Source organism: Mytilus californianus, unplaced genomic scaffold (assembly GCF_021869535.1).
Source record: "Mytilus californianus isolate M0D057914Y unplaced genomic scaffold, xbMytCali1.0.p SCAF_5, whole genome shotgun sequence".
Lineage (NCBI taxonomy): Eukaryota > Metazoa > Mollusca > Bivalvia > Mytilida > Mytilidae > Mytilus > Mytilus californianus.
Window position 1 is genome coordinate 27,430,080 of NW_026262701.1, and position 17,894 is coordinate 27,447,973.

The 17,894-nt window shown below is 35.5% G+C and overlaps 3 protein-coding genes across 3 annotated transcripts in view; 2 read left to right on the forward strand and 1 right to left on the reverse strand.

Moving 5' to 3' along the window:
* Nucleotides 1–17,894, forward strand: part of LOC127702715 (DNA-directed RNA polymerase II subunit RPB1-like) — a 519,640-nt gene that overhangs the window by 438,162 nt on the left and 63,584 nt on the right. The window lies entirely within an intron of this gene.
* LOC127702716 (ADP-ribosylation factor-like protein 2-binding protein) overlaps nt 1–17,894 on the reverse strand; it is a 90,467-nt gene that overhangs the window by 45,939 nt on the left and 26,634 nt on the right. The gene's annotated exons all lie outside the window — the stretch shown is intronic.
* Nucleotides 9,784–16,484, forward strand: LOC127701929 (mucin-2-like). Its single transcript, XM_052205899.1, has 11 exons — nt 9,784–9,792; nt 10,101–10,267; nt 10,752–10,934; nt 11,178–11,298; nt 11,578–11,712; nt 11,865–12,077; nt 13,575–13,619; nt 14,051–14,187; nt 14,919–14,957; nt 15,681–15,783; nt 16,158–16,484. Exons 1-11 carry the CDS (start codon nt 9,784–9,786, stop codon nt 16,482–16,484), a joined length of 1,479 nt encoding a protein of 492 aa, XP_052061859.1.

A 17,894-nucleotide genomic window follows, 5' to 3' on the forward strand; every position in this document is an offset into this window, starting at 1 on the left:
CACTTTAGTTTCCCTAATGTTTTTAATTGTTGTTATTAACCTAATGCAGACGTACGAATTAATCAAATCAGTAATTGAAAAAAAAAATTAACGAATTAGTGAATAAATAAATAAATATAACTTTTTTTTATTCACAATCCATCAAATTGTATAAGTTCAATACGTTAAATATTAAAGTTGATTTAAAATTGTCTTAAAATTTTGTATGAAACATTTATGCTAGGTTAGGGCAAACATACAACATTTATAATGAGGATGGCCATGGCATATACTTCTTTACTTTTTCTCATGTATAGCTGAGTAGGAAATTGAATTATACCTACCTGTTTTGTGTAAAGCCCAAATAACATTGACGGAAAAATTAAACAGTATGTCATTTTATTTATCATACAGTATTCAACAGCGCATTGCATAATGTTATAATTATTTTTAACGCTTTACAATACAGAATTAATTCATATTTGCAAGCAACCAACAATCAACCAATCATATATAAAAGTATGAAAGGTCAAACATGAATGCCCAGGATAAAAATTTAATGTATGAAAATTGATTACTGACAGTGTTAAAAAGATCTAAAAGAAATGTCAAATCACAGGAATAAACCAATATTATTCAATCAGCAGATGGACAACAAAAAATCAATTATAACACGCAAACCTAAAGTCACAATTAACGTATGTGGAATATCGTATATTTATTTTGATACCGATTAACGTATGTCGAATATCGTATATTTATTTAGATACCGACAAACTGGTCAAATGATACAGGAAAGGCTGCGAAATTGGCCTTACATGGTCTACACTTTCACTGAAGTTGAACTTTTGATTACTTTTTTTTCTAACTTATATATTTATTCAGCAAATATGCTTGTTACATTGTTACATTAAAATTCCAAGCTCTTCTTGATGTATCCTGTAATATTACACTCATTACCCAAGTTAGTAATCAGCTGTTGATATACAATGTATATATATACATATCCATTTCTTAAAATACAAATGTACAAAAGTTTTATGCATTATGTATTTATCTATTCAATTTTTTATACTTCTTTTCACTGACTTCAGTAATGGATTTAATTTCATTGTTTTGTTTTCGTTATATCTTTTAATGTATTCTTGAACAAAAATTTGATAAACATTAACATTTTTCAATTTCTGATTAAATACATAATATTATTTGTATGTAGAAAACTCTAAAATTGTTAGGAAATAGTTGAGACCAGAATAATTTTTGTCAAAAATCTTATATCCAAAGACTAATTGCTTTAACTATACGCTAAAATCTAAATTTCCAAAATATTTTATAAAAATAAACAAGAAAAAAGTGGTCATAATATTCTTCTTCGTTACATACATTACACAGACCGTCGTTCGTCTGTTTCCATTTAACAAATAAGTGTTTTTGTTGGTAATATAAATTGTAAAAGTTTCCATCTATATATCTTTTTTAACTTATTCTCTTCTAAGTAATAAAACATGAAAAAATATAATACATTAATTTGTAAAATATGTATCCATTTGCTAACACCAATTGAGGGTTAAGTTTTATCTTTACAAATTGATTTGTATAAAATGTTTGCTGAAAAATTTGAAGCCTCAATGTAATTACCTATCTAAATCCATTTATGTCTAGAAACATTTACAATACTCTTAATTGAACTTTGAGACTTTAACATCTGAAGCCATCCTTTTGGGATGTCTTTTTTCAAAATATTAATTTCTGCTATCCAATTATTCTTACAGCCTAATTTTGCAAATTAAAACGTTGAGATGTTGCACCTGTGTCATTTATAATATCATTGACAAATATCAAGTAACTCTTTATCCAATTTTCAAAAATAATAGTTCTAAATTCAAGAATTAATCAGTTTTCCCCCAAAATTACCTGTTTTCTTAATTTTGTAAAGATAGGTTTTTTTGTCTGTCCACCACCTGATATTACTTAACGTTTAAATACTTCTGTGTAAAATTCAGGAATGTGCTTGATATAATCTAGAATTTCTTCTTTTCAAAATGCATTTTAAAAATCAACCAATTTATACCAACCATATCAATATATCAAAGAAATCAACTTCCAGTTTGAAATACCATTACTAATGAGTTTACCCACCCAAGATGCCTTGAGAGATATAACATACTTTGTATACCAATTATTCGTAATCCCCCCCCACTTCATACGAATTAATCATAGTATCTTTTAACCTTATCTTATTTACCATCCCAGGTCTTATCGTACTCAAATTAAGAATTCAACCAATCAAAATACTGGATTTGGTGTTTCGAGCACAAATTGTGTACTCCGAGTACTGAGTAAAGTTTTATGACCGAGAGCCAAGATGTATGTATAGCATTTACTTTCTACATCTTTTCTATATTTCTCAGGAACTGTACAGACACTTGCCAAAAATGTGAAAAGTGGTAAAACTAATGTTTTTATAATAAGTATTTTCCAGATTAAAGTTAAATTACGCTTCCCTATAAACGATATAATTTATCGATTTTCTCAATGTTAATATTCTCCCAGTTTAATTTTTCACATTCTTCTCTGTTATGAATAACATATATTCTTAATGCTTTAACTTGTTTACTTGTTCAATTAATCCCAGCTTCCTTATATTTTGAAGTTTTGATTACTACAACAATTTGTCGGTCAATTTGTTTTAGGGCAATACGAAAATAAAACAGTCAGTGAACTCACAAACGGATATCCTAACCATCATATTGAATTAAGTTAATTCGATAATCTCGATTTTTACATATTGGACCGGTGTTCCTTCTTATGCATCCTAATGTAGTATTCCGCAACTTTAATTAGAAAAGTTTCATCCATATCCTTATCCGTCTATTCATTTAGGAGGAGCTGCATTATAATCACCACTGTCAAACGAACAGACAGACATACTGACTGCTGGACAGACTCTGTGATTTCTGTGTACCACTCAAAATGTGTTTGCCGCGGCGTTATAACACGGTTTACCTGCATTAATGCCTTAATAAATGCTATTATTACGTAATGGAAATATCTCTTTTGTGAATTTTTGTTTGTTATTTTTTAAAATGTTTTGTTAAAAGAGTAGGTTCGATCAAGCACAAATATGGCCCTTTTTTAAGCTGACATTTCAATTAAGGATTTATTGACATAATCATAATAAATCATAGCTATAACAATGACTAGAGAGGAAAAATGCTTCGTTTTTCGAAAATATATGAATCAACGTGCTTTTTATGACGTCACCAATAACATAACTCTTGTTTTCTTTGATATTCAATGAGAACATGATAATTTCTAGTGGTTTTTAGGACTGGAAACGTATAGCGTATACGTCAGCAAAAAAACTTTTTTGACATTGTGTTTGTTATATCAAATTACATATCTGACTTAAATATTTAGTGTCTTGAAACCTGCGCTCTATGTTTCATATACCGAAATGTGGTTGAAACCCAGATGATTTCGTCAAAGAGAGGCGAAAGATACCAAAGGGACATTCAAACTTATAAGTCGAAAATAAACTGACAACGCCATGGCTAAAAAAGAAAAACACCAACAGACAAACAACAGTACACAAAATACAACATAGAACACTAAAGACTGAGAAACACAAACCCCAACCCGAAGGTGACTGGGTGTCAACTTTCACAACAATCTCTATTTTTGGTCTATTTGTGGTGTAACTGTCAACACTTTATACGAAAAACTCTAAAAAAGTCATTGTATTTCGATTTCTTACATTTCTATTCATCGACCTGAAACGCTTTTTATCTTGAAACAATGGACCTAATATTCGGGACCAAATAGGCTCCTTAACGAAAAAGCGCATTTTAAGATAGTGTATAACGTACATAATACATCGTCATATGTTACGGAATTATAATTTATATGCTAGATGTATATGTTGTGTATGTGCAATAAATACTTGTATGAAAACTACGTAATATTGTAATCATGGCATAGGTAACAAATGTCATAAAACGAAGACTTTTAGACCAGTCAATTCAGAAATGTGGATATGTTTTTAATACCACATCGACAATGAGGGTAGGCGGAGAACTTATCTACGAAAGGAAAATACCAAGCAGTACTGGCCAATGAAGTACATATGTACATGTTAAACCGATATGGCTACATGTAGTGTATTTACAACAATATTATTAATGCAAAGGGGTCCCAAAAGGTTCAGCTGAATCCATCTTTTAACTGACACCACCAGGACTTACCTGAGCTTCAAGGACTATTATTGTTACAGATGACAAAGGATATGTTCATTTATTGCTGGTTTGATGTATAAAAAGATGCAATTACCACCCGACTTTTTCATTTGTCATTAGCAACACAGCTGGTTTCCGTAGGTGAGGAGATTATGTTAAACTTTATACATGAAGTTACTGTGTGAAGAGAACGTAAGCTTTATGACACTATCAGTTACTTGCGTATTTGTAATGTTTATACATTTCTTCTTGGTGTTTTCCATAATATTTTATTTTCTATGAGGATGAGGATGTTTTGTTGTTGTTTTTTCTTTGACAATTAAGATGTATTTAAATTTTCATTTCAGTAATTTCATTTAGGTCATGGATTTTCGCAAAAACGTGTAGTATTTGCGAATCAAACATGATTTGTGATTGTAAAAACATACCAAGATAAATTGCTTAACAGGCGATGTGGGCTAAATTTAAACGAGAGAGCAAAGCAATGGCAAGAAAATTTAAAGCATCAACATGCCAACAACTTGTGTTTTTTGTTTGGCTTAGAGTAATTTATATCTTCCCAGTAAACTACAAGAGAATAACAGTAAGAAGACACCTAAGGGACATTCAAACTTAAAAGTCAAAAACAAACTGACAACACCCTTGCAAAAAATTAAAAGACAAAACAGTATACAAAACACAACTCAGAAAACTAAAGACTGAACAACATAAACCCATCCAAAACCGTGTTGCTCATAGAAGTACACATTGTAGTAAGGTTTTACTGCATTTTTATAAAGAAAGTAGCATGTTTCGATCTGTACTAATGATACATAAAAGGATAAATATATTACAAAAAATATTGAACAGTACAACATGCCATACACTACCACCAACGATGCGCTCCTGCAAAATTAGACATACAAACAAATGCAAACAAAATGTGCCGGAGTTCAACCAATTTCTCATACACTTTTGTCTCGTTGGGCCATATGTAATACTCTAAATTAAGGCAACAGTAATTCATCGATATTGTAATATGATGTTGTGTGTTGCGTTTCTAAAAGTCCGTCAGTATATATATGTATATATATATAAAACCGCTCTACATTTTGATTTTCTCACAAATATGAGTCATTACATTCAAAGGCATCTAAACAATACCAAGTAGTTTGTGTCTGCAAGATAATAAACAGGTTTACTGAGAATAAACTGTGCGTTTTGATTTTTGGAATTCCATACTGTTTGTCTCACTAATATATTATCAAAATTTGCTAAAAGTATACCACAAACCATTTGATACTCTTATGAAGTGCAATACTGAAAAAGTGAACGTTCTTAATTATTATTATTTTTCTCTTCAATCATTAAGGATCTCCTTTTATACTCTGGCATGGGTTTCCCACACTTTTTACGCCTTTCATGTATACAGTCAAGTAGGGTTTCGGCTGTCAATTTACCACTTTTATACGCTCCTTGAACAAAACCAAAGGAAACATTTGAACAAGCTTCTCCTGCAAAAAATAATTTCCCAAAAGGGTTGCATAATGTTATTTTCATGTCTTCGGTGAATCCAGGTGTCCAGTTACTAAAAGACCCCTTAAACAAAGGATCAGAGAGCCATCTTGGAATGACATAAGCGTCAGGTTCAGGTATAACGATGTTTTTCTTAAAGAATATTTTTCGCAGAACGGACACAACTTCATTCTTGATATCTTCATCTAACATTCTATCGATTCTTCTTGCTTCTTCTCCAACTAATGTTGCTTGAAGAATCCTTGAATTGGGAAAAAGCTTTTCGATATTTACCCATATTGTGTAGTAGCCACGTCTTGAACTTGCGTATATAATGTATTCTTTATCATCCCAAAATGTAAATGGGAATTGAAAATACATATGTGTAAATACCCCCATTTGAAATTGATCAAAGCTATTCATTTTCCATTTTGGTAAAGAAGGTTCAAATTGAATCAATCTACTCTGCATAACACCGACACTTACTGTGCTGATAACGTACTTGGCAGCATACGATTTATCATCGCTCGTTCGGACAGACACGTGATTACCTTTTTGATGGACATGTGTCACTACTTTATTTAATAATATTGCACTGTCACGTGATGAACGTAAGGTTTTTGATAAAAGTTTACGAAACGGATATGAATATCCACGAAGATCAGAAACCATCCCGTCTACACCAGGGGTGCTATTTGAAGCTTTATAATTTGGCTTGTCAGTGCCGTATTTGGCTGATGTAGCATCTGGTGAGTAAGTGTATTCAAAATCGATGTCATAATATTCAATAGCATCATCCAACGGCGACTTTGGAATCCAACCGGAAGTTTTTAAGACTTATCTAAGAGTTGTATCAGGTGTTTGGTGAGATAACATCGAAGCCCGAATTTTCTCAAGATTTGTTTGTGCTGTCTCAAATGTTTCATATACACTTTGACTTTTGTCGGTTATCGCTGTTGCATTTTCATCGTATATCAGGAAGTCTTCGTAATCCGTGCTTCGGTAAGATACATTATGCTGTCTGATCAACTCCAAAACGGGATTTTTATCAAGACCATGAATCCATTGAGCTCCAGTCTCAACAGTAAATTCACCTAATTCAACCTCTTTCAAGCGACCACCAACACGACTCGACCCTTCTAAAATAAGGATATTACTGTGTCCCATTTCATGTAGGGTTGTTGCAGCAGCTATTCCAGCAACACCAGCTCCGATTATAATTATTCTATTTTCCTCTGTAAAAATTTAAAAGAATAAAAGTAGATATTTTTGGGGTCATCTGTTACGCTTTTTATATATATTATTGAGTTAGGAATCGACAGTAATAAATAGTCCTGGCTATAAGTGTACTCTGTTAGGAGAAGGTACGATAGGGACTAAATTACCCATTAAATCTAAAGTACTCCCTACTGTCTATCCGATAAATCTTCAATATTCTATAAGTAACCCAACCTTGTTTTGATTTTCAATGTACCCGATTCATATGTTATAATGAAACAAAATGACTAAAAGTTTAGTAAACAGAGGGATAATATACCAAGGGGCGTTGAAGTTATACCTTCAATAAAAACACGACTTAAAATAAAAAACTGTTCACAAAAAACCGTACCAAAAACCTTTTTTATTTAGCAGCACGAACCCCGCCAATACTTGGAATGAATTCGGGAGCACCGGATGGATAAAGAGTTCTTGCTCAAAAGTCGTGTTACCGATTGGATGCTAAAAATGGAAAAAAAAATACTATAGTATATGAAAATCATATACATACACATGTTTAGAAATAAAAGACCATAACAGTCGCTCAAAAAGATATTCACAAAATGATTTTACTTTGTGTTTATCTATTCACAGGCAAAAAAGATTATTTTTCGGAACACTTGCAAAAACTATAGTGCTCCATATAAAAAAAACATAGATGTTGTATGATTGGCAATTACAAAACTATCCACCAGAGACAAAACGATTCCATGAAGTCTGCTAAACAAGGCATCGACATGAAAAAATGTAAGAACAATTCAAACGAGAAAACCAACGATCTGATTAATAACCAAACATCAGATCGTTGGTTTTCTCGTTTGAATTGTAAACAACAAATAACAAATATGACAGACAGCAACCAATAACAACCGCTGAATTACAGGTTTTTATTAAAAATAAAACATTGTCATATAGCTCTCCACGTATTTTGGTAATTATACATGATTTGTTTTCAAGTATTTTGCTTTGAGCGTTCCCGATAAAGATCAATCCAGAATAGCGCTTCGGTCCCAGGTTTCTTTATTTTAATAGCTTTGTGTCGATAACACTGATAATGGACTGTTAGACACCTAGAGTATCTTTCCCTTGGAAGTCAGTGCTTCGCCAACAAAATGATTTATAACATACATTTCTAAAATTTTCCGTGAATGAATTTATGATGAATTACAAAACTAAGGTTTCAACTTTCTCAGGCACAGTTTATCGTTGTCGGTTTTTGCTATTTGTTTTATTCCCTTTTGTTTATGTACAATGTAGGTCTAGGATTTATACATCCCGGATTTTCTATTATTTGCTTTTGAGCGTTCCTGATGAAGGTGAATCTATAGAAGCGCTTTGGATGCACCACCTGTTATAATTGCTATGTTATGTATCTATTACTTGAGAACACATAAATGTCTTGGAATTACTGTTTCAGCAAAATGAAATCAGTGTAACAGCAACTACCACATCATGACTGATACATACGTTTAACTTCCAAGTTAAGGTAGACTTTTCTATAATTTTTACTGCTGTTACTAACCTAGTCCATATTTCTTGACCTTAAGCACAGAGTGGAATTGCAAACAAAACGCAATTATAAACCAAACCGCTGAAGTTAACTTTTCCATGGATGTGTTCTGAAAAAAAAGAACACTAATGATAATACGAAATATTGTTCGACGGTATGTTTAAATTCTAGTACAAACAGATGAAATGGTATAGCCAACAAATCCTTACAAAATTCCTAAAAAGCCTTCTGCCATGACAATTTCAATCTTATTAAATAAGTCTCTTAAATGGACACTAGCTCATGGAAACTATATCCAACGATAGTATCAAACCTGGAATGTAATTCTAGACAATGTCTTTACAAGGGCAATGCACATTGGGCAATAAGCATTACTGAAACTACCTCGTTTGAAATTTTGCTCCAGATATAATGTAAGTGTATAAACAATTCAAACGTTTTATTGAAACAAATAAAAGTTAGTAAAAGTTTGAAATCTATGGACGAAATTTCATATGTACCACATATATTGGATAATGAAAAATAAAGGCATTATAACACTTTTTACTTGTCTCATGCAATTGTTATAATTGTCATTCAACTCAAAATCAAGCTTTCTTCTGTAATAGTGAAGCGTATGACATATGAATGGAAAGCAATAGAAATGAGACAAAAAAGATTTTACTTGTTTTATATTTTCGAACTTTTGAACGTTCAATATTCAAAGCAACCTAAAATTAACAGAGAACTAATTGTTTTGGATTTTATTTCTTCGTATTGTTAATATTGATTGATTGATTGTTGGTGTTTAACAATACTTTCAGCACTGTTTTTCTATATAGTTGTGGTCAGTTTTCATTGGCGGAGGAAGCCGGAGTGACCGGAGAGAACCATCGAACTTGGACAGGAAAACTGACAAGCCTGGTCAATTATGGTTGAAGTAGAAAGTACCTGCCACGTGCGGGGTTCGAACTGACAAACTCAGTACTGGCAGGCTAGTGATACAGTATGCTACTGACCTGGTAGATAAACTACTTAGACCACTCGACCACCGAGGTCCCTATGTATTGTTAAGGTGGTAGCTCATCAATCATTGAAAAAATGAATGTGACATGAGTAAATGAAACTTATTCCATGAAAAATATCTATCAAATCTAAAGACTGGATACAAAGACAGATATGACCATTTACTGATAGAAGATTTCTATAATGCACGCATCCTCCTTATCCTAACTAAAATCAAGTCCAGGACCACTAGAATGAAGACCAGGTAAGAGATGAAGGTTGTAACCATTTTACGTTAGTTAGGTAAAAAAATATTTTGGCGAGATGGCAACTGTACTACGGAAATCTGAATTTATATGAATGAAGAAATAAACAAACAATGGATTGAATGGTAGACAAATAATGTTTATGTAATCGTATTATTACTGGTTTTTGTCACCATATGATATTCCATCGTATGCATAAACCTGAAGATCTATGCAGGTATTTTCTTTAAATAAAATACAGAGGTCTTGATTTTATTAAATTACATTATACATTTAATGCCGACAACCACCACTGTACTACAGTTAAATTTATTTGCATAGTCCCTTTCTCCAGAAACAGAACATGGACCAAAGACAATCACCACTGTACTACAGTTAAATTCATTTGTATGGTCCCTTCCTCCAGAAACAGAACATGGACCAACGACAACCATCACTGTACTACAGTTACTAGTAAATTCATTTGTATGGTCCCTTCCTCCAGAAACAGAACATGGACCAACGACAACCAGCACTGTACTACAGTTAAATTCTTTTGAATGGTTATCAAGAAACAGAACATGGACCAACGACAACCACCACTGTACTACAGTTAAATTCATTTGTATAGTCCCTTCCTCCAGAAACAGACATGGACCAACGACAACCACAACTGTACTACAGTTAAATTCATTTGTAAGGTCCTCCAGAAACAGAACATGGACCAACGACAACCACCACTGTACTACAGTTAAATTTATTTGTATGATCCTCCAGAAACAGAACATGGACCAACGACAACCACCACTGTACTACAGTTAAATTCATTTGTATGGTCCCTTCCCCCAGAAACAGAACATGGACCAACGACAACCATCACTGTACTACAGTTAACTTCATTTGTATAGTCCTCCAGAAACAGAACATGGATCAACGACAACCACCACTGTACTACAGTTAAATTCATTTGTATGGTCCCTTCCCCCAGAAACAGAACATGGCCCGATGACAACCACCACTTTACTACAGTTAACTTCATTTGTATAGTCCTCCAGAAACAGAACATGGACCAACGACAACCACCACTGTAGTACAGTTAACTTCATTTGTATGGTCCCTTCCTCCAGAAACAGAACATGGATCAACGACAACCACCACTGTACTACAGTTTAATTCTTTAGTATGGTCCCTTCCTCCAGAAACAGACATGGACCATCGACAACCACCACGGTACTACAGTTAAATTCATTTGTATGGTCCCTTCCTCCAGAAACAGAACATGGAACAACGACAACCACCACTGTACTACAGTTAAATTCATTTGTATGGTCCCTTCCTCCAGAAACAGAACATGGAACAACGACAACCACCACTGTACTACAGTTAAATTTATTTGTATGGTCCTTTCCTCCAGAAACAGAACATGGACCAACGACAACCACCACTGTACTGCAGTTAATTTCATTTGTATAGTCCTCCAGAAACAGAACATGGACCAATGACAACCACCACTGTACTACAGTTGAATTCATTTGTATGGTCCTTTCCTCCAGAAACAGAACATGGACCAATGACACCCACCACTGTACTACAGGTAAATTCATTTGTATAGTCCCTTCCTCCAGAAACAGAACATGGACCAATGACAACCACCACTGTACTACAGTTAAATTTATTTGTATGGTCCTCCAGAAACAGAACATGGACCAATGACAACCACCACTGTACTACAGTTAAATTCATTTGTATGGTCCTCCAGAAAAAGAACATGCACCAACGACAACCCCCACTGTACTACAGTTAACTTCATTTGTATGGTCTCTTCCTCCAAAAATCAGAACATGGATCAACGACAACCACCACTGTACTACAGTTTAATTCATTTGTATGGTCCCTTCCTCCAGAAACAGAACATGGAACAACGACAACCACCACTGTACTACAGTTAAATTCATTTGTATGGTCCCTTCCTCCAGAAACAGAACATGGACCAACGACAACCATCACTGTACTACAGTTAAATTCATTTGTATGGTCCCTTCCCCAAGAAACAGAACATGAACAAATGACAACCACCATTGTACTACAGTTAAATTCATTTGTATGGTCCCTTCCTCCAGAAACAGACATGGACCATCGACAACAACAACTGTACTACAGTTAAATTCATTTGTATGGTCCCTTCCTCCAGAAACAGAACATGGAACAACGACAACCACCACTGTACTACAGTTAAATTCATTTGTATGGTCCCTTCCTCCAGAAACAGAACATGGACCAATGACAACCACCACTGTACTACAGTTACTAGTTAATTTATTTGTATGGTCCCTTCCTCCAGAAACAGAACATGGACGAACGACAACCACCACTGTACTACAGTTAAATTCATTTGTATGATCCTCCAGAAACAGAACATTGACCAACGACAACCACCTCTGTACTACAGTTAAATTCATTTGTATAGTCCCTTCCTTAAGAAACAGACATGGACCAACGACAACCACGACTGTACTACAGTTAAATTCATTTGTATGGTCCTCCAGAAACAGAACATGGACCAATGACAACCACCACTGTACTACAGGTAAATTCATTTGTATAGTCCCTGCCTCCAGAAACAGATATGGACCAACGACAACCAGCACTGTACTAAAGTTAAATTCATTTGTATGGTCCTCCAGAAACAGAACATGGACCAACGACAACCACTGCTGTACTAAAGTTAATTTTGATTTGTATGGTCCCTTCTTCTAGAAACAGAACATGGACCAACGACAACCATCACTTTCTACAGTTAAATTCATTTGTATGGTCCTCCAGAAACAGAACATGGACCAACGACAACCACCACTGTACTACAGTTAAATTTATTTGTATGATCCTCCAGAACCAGAACATGGACCAACGACAACCACCACTGTAATACAGTTAACTTCATTTGTATAGTCCTCCAGAAACAGAACATTGACCAATGACAACCACCACTGTACTACAGTTAAATTCATTTGTATGGTCCCTTCCTCCAGAAACAGAACATTGACCAACGACAACCACCACTGTACTACAGTTAAATTCATTTGTATGGTTCCTTCCCCTAGAAACAGAACATGGACCAACGACAACCACCACTGTACTACAGTTAAATTCATTTGTATGACCCCTTCCTCCAGAAACCGAACATGGACCAACGACAACCACCACTGTACTACAGTTAACTTCATTTGTATGGTCCCTTCCTCCAGAAACAGAACATGGACCAACGGGAACCACCACTGTACTACAGTTAAATTCATTTGTATAGTCCCTTCCTCCAGAAACAGAACATGGACCAACAACAACCACCACTGTACTACAATAAAATTCATCTCTATTGTCCCTTCCTGCAGGAACAGAACATGGACTAACGACAACCACCACTGTACTACAGTTACATACATTTGTATGGTCTTTTCCTGCAGAAACAGAACATGGACCAATGACAACCACCACTGTACTAAAGTTAAATATATTTGTATGGTCCTCCAGAAACAGAACATGGACCAACGACAACCACCATTGTACTACAGTTAAATTTATTTGTATGGTCCCTTCCTTCAGAAACAGAACATGGACCAACGACAACCACCACTGTACTACAGTTAAATTTATTTGTATGGTCCCTTCCTCCAGAAACAGAACATGGACCAACAACAACCACCACTGTACTACAGTTAAATTCATTTGTATGGTCCCTTCCCCCAGAAACAGAACATTGACCAATGACAACCACCATTGTACTACAGTTAACTTCATTTGTATAGTCCTCCAGAAACAGAACATGGACCAACAACAACCACCATTGTACTACAGTTAAATTTATTTGTATAGTCCCTTCCTCCAGAAACAAAACATGGACCAACAACAACCACTGCTGTACTAAAGTTAATTTTGATTTGTATGGTCCCTTCTTCCAGAAACAGAACATGGACCAACGACAATCATCACTGTTCTACAGTTAAATTCATTTGTATGGTCCCTTCCTCCAGAAACAGAACATGGACCAACGACAACCACCCCTGTACTACAGTTAAATTCATTTGTATGGTCCTCCAGAAACAGAACATGGACCAACGACAACCACCACTGTACTACAGTTAAATTCATTTGTATAGTCCCTGCCTCCAGAAACAGACATGGACCAACGACAACCAGCACTGTACTACAGTTAAATTCATTTGTATGGTCCTCCAGAAACAGAACATGGACCAACGACAACCACTGCTGTACTAAAGTTAATTTTGATTTGTATGGTCCCTTCTTCCAGAAACAGAACATGGACCAACGACAACCATCACTTTCTACAGTTAAATTCATTTGTATGGTCCCTTCCTCCAGAAACAGAACATGGACCAACGACAACCACCCTGTACTACAGTCAAATTCATTTGTATGGTCCTCCAGAAACAGAACATGGACCAACGACAACCACCACTGTACTACAGTTAGATTCATTTGTATAGTCCCTTCCTCCAGAAACAGACATGGACCAACGACAACCACCACTGTACTACAGTTAAATTCATTTGTATGGTCCTCCAGAAACAGAACATGGACCAACGACAACCACCACTGTACTACAGTTAAATTTATTTGTATGATCCTCCAGAAACAGAACATGGACCAACGACAATCACCACTGTAATACAGTTAACTTCATTTGTATAGTCCTCCAGAAACAGAACATGGACCAATGACAACCACCACTGTACTACAGTTAAATTGATTTGTATGGTCCCTTCCTCCAGAAACAGAACATGGACCAACGACAACCACCACTGTACTACAGTTAAATTCATTTGTATGGTCCCTTCCCCTAGAAACAGAACATGGACCAACGACAACCACCACTGTACTACAGTTAAATTCATTTGTATGACCCCTTCCTCCAGAAACCGAACATGGACCAACGACCACCACCACTGTACTACAGTTAACTTCATTTGTATGGTCCCTTCCTCCAGAAACAGAACATGGACCAACGACAACCACCACTGTACTACAGTTAAATTCATTTGTATAGTCCCTTCCTCCAGAAACAGAACATGGACCAACGACAACCACCACTGTACTACAATAAAATTCATTTGTATCGTCCCTTCCTGCAGAAACAGAACATGGACCAACGACAACCACCACTGTTCTACAGTTAAATTTATTTGTATGATACTCCAGAAACAGACATGGATTAACGACAACCACCACTGTACTTAAGTTAAAATTATATGTATGATCCTCAAGAAACAGACATGGACCAACGACAACCACCACTGTACTACAGTTAAATTTATTTGTATAGTCCCTTCCTTCAGAAACAGAACATGGACCAACGACAACCACCACTGTACTACAGTTAAATTCATTTGTATTGTCCTCCCGAAACAGAACATGGACCAACGACAACCACCATTGTACTACAGTTAAATTCATGTGTATGGTCCTCCAGAAACAGAACATGGACCAACGACAACCAGCGCTGTACTACAGTTAAGTTTATTTGTATAGTCCCTTCTTCAGAAACAGAACATGGACCAATGACAATCACCACTGTACTACAGTTAACTTCATTTGTATAGTCCTCCAGAAACAGAACATGGACCAACGACAACCATCACTGTACTACAATTATATTCGTTTGTATGGATCCTTCCTCCAGAAACAGAACATGGACCAACGACAACCACCACTGTACTACAGTTAAATTTATTTGTATGATCCATCCCTCCAGAAACAGAACATTGACCAACGACAACCACCACTGTACTACAGTTAAATTTATTTGTATGATCCTCCAGAAACAGACATGGACCAACGACAACCACCACTGTACTACAGTTAAATTTTTTTGTATAGTCCCTTCCTTCAGAAACAGACATGGACCAATGACAACCACAACTGTACTACAGTTAAATTCATTTGTATAGTCCCTTCCTTCAGATACAGACATGGACCAATTACAACCACAACTGTACTACAGTTAAATTCAATTGTATGGTCTCTTCCTCCAGAAACAGAATATGGACCAACGACAACCACCACTGTACTACAGTTAAATTCATTTGTATGGTCCTCCAGAAACAGAACATGGACCAACGACAACCACCACTGTACTACAGTTAAGTTCATTTGTATGATCCTCTAGAAACAGAACATGGACCAACGACAACCACCACTGTACTACAGTTAAATTCATTTGTATGGTCCTCCAGAAACAGAACATGGACCAACGACAACCACCATTGTTCCACAGTTAAATTCATTTGTATAGTCCCTTCCTCCAGAAACAGACTTGGACCAACGACAACCACCACTGTACTACAGTTAAATTCATTTGTATGGTCCTCCAGAAACAGAACATGGACCAACGACAACCACCACTGTACTACAGTTAAATTTATTTGTATGATCCTCTAGAAACAGAACATGGACCAACGACAACCACCACTGTACTACAGTTATCTTCATTTGTATAGTCCTCCAGAAACAGAACATGGACCAATGACAACTACTACTGTACTACAGTTAAATTCATTTGTATGGTCCCTTCCTCCAGAAACAGAACATGGACCAACGACAACCACCACTGTGCTACAGTTAAATTCATTTGTATGGTCCCTTCCCCCAGAAACAGAACATGGACCAACGACAACCACCACTGTACTACAGTTCAATTCATTTTTATGGTCACTTCCTCCAAAAACAGAACATGGACCAACGACAACCACCACTGTACTACAGTAAAATTCATTTGTATCGTCCCTTCCTCCAGAAACAGAACATGGACCAACGACAACCACCACTCTACTACAGTTACATACATTTTTATGGTCCTTTCCTCCAGAAACAGAACATGGACCAACGACAATCATCACTGTACTACAGTTAAATTCATTTGTATGGTTCTTTCCTCCAGAAACAGAACATGGACCAACGACAACCACCACTGTACTACAGTTAAATTTATTTGTTTGATCCTCAAGAAACAGACATGGACCAACGACAACCACCACTGTTTTAAAGTTAAATTTATTTGTATGATCATCCAGAAACAGACATTGACCAACGACAACCACCACTGTACTACAGTTAAATTTATTTGTATAGTCCCTTCCTTCAGAAACAGAACATGGACCAACGACAACCACCACTGTACTACAGTTAAATTCATTTGTATGGTCCTCCAGAAACAGAACATGGACCAACGACAACCACCACTGTACTACAGTTAAATTTATTTGTATGGTCCCTTCCTTCAGAAACAGAACATGGACCAACGACAACCACCACTGTACTACAGTTAAATTCATGTGTATGGTCCCTTCCTTCAGAAACAGAACATAAACATTTTATTATTTAGTACGTTTCTCAAATCCATTGGGATTGTGTTTTTCTAAACAAAATTAATGTATGTATTCGACTAGGCTACTGTAACCAATCTTTCTCTGATTTCATTTATATAACAAATAGGTTGGACAATGATCCCACCCGGTTTTTTTATGTTTAGAAGAGGAACTTTTGTTTAATTACTAAGAGCATGTTTTGTTGTATTTTTGTACGAATTGTAAAGTGTTTTCGTTTATCCTACTACAGATGAGAAAGAGGGTGACTGTCATTGACAAGTGTTTTTTTTTTGTTGTTGTTTTAATTATATTTGTAAGAATTCTGTAGATTTTGATTTTATCAAAATGGTCGTTAACAGTTATAAATAGGTATTGTTCCCCTCATATTACCACAATTGCTCACTTTAAACATGGATCACACTCCAATTCAAATATGATATTCAATAAAATGCTTCGCTGAGCACAGCCTGATACGACCGCAGAGGTCGAACCCTGAACAGTTGGACACAATATTCAAGCTTGATACTGTTTGAATTTGGATTGTGATCAAATTTTTGACATAATATAGGTTTCAGACACAAAAGAAATGTGGTCAAAGATCTTAAAAATCTATTGCTCAATACTGTGCAATGGAAGATTCCTTCTTGAAACTTTTCAAAAATTTGAAATTTGAAAAATTTTGAAAAAAAAAATATGAACCCCTTAAAAAAATTAGAACCCCCCCAAACTTTTTGAACCCCCCCCCCCCTTGGAGCAATGACCCCCACACTCAATCCAAGCCTTCCCTTTGTAGTATGGAACCTTGTAGTAC

Excerpts from the sequence above, each read along its gene's own strand:
- LOC127701929 (XM_052205899.1), top strand. Across the intron at positions 10,268-10,751 it reads CAGTTAAATTCTTTTGAATG|TCCTCCAGAAACAGAACATG; the intron begins GTTATCAAGAAA and ends TCATTTGTATAG. Across the intron at positions 11,713-11,864 it reads GACCAACGACAACCATCACT|TTAAATTCATTTGTATGGTC; the intron begins GTACTACAGTTA and ends ACTGTACTACAG.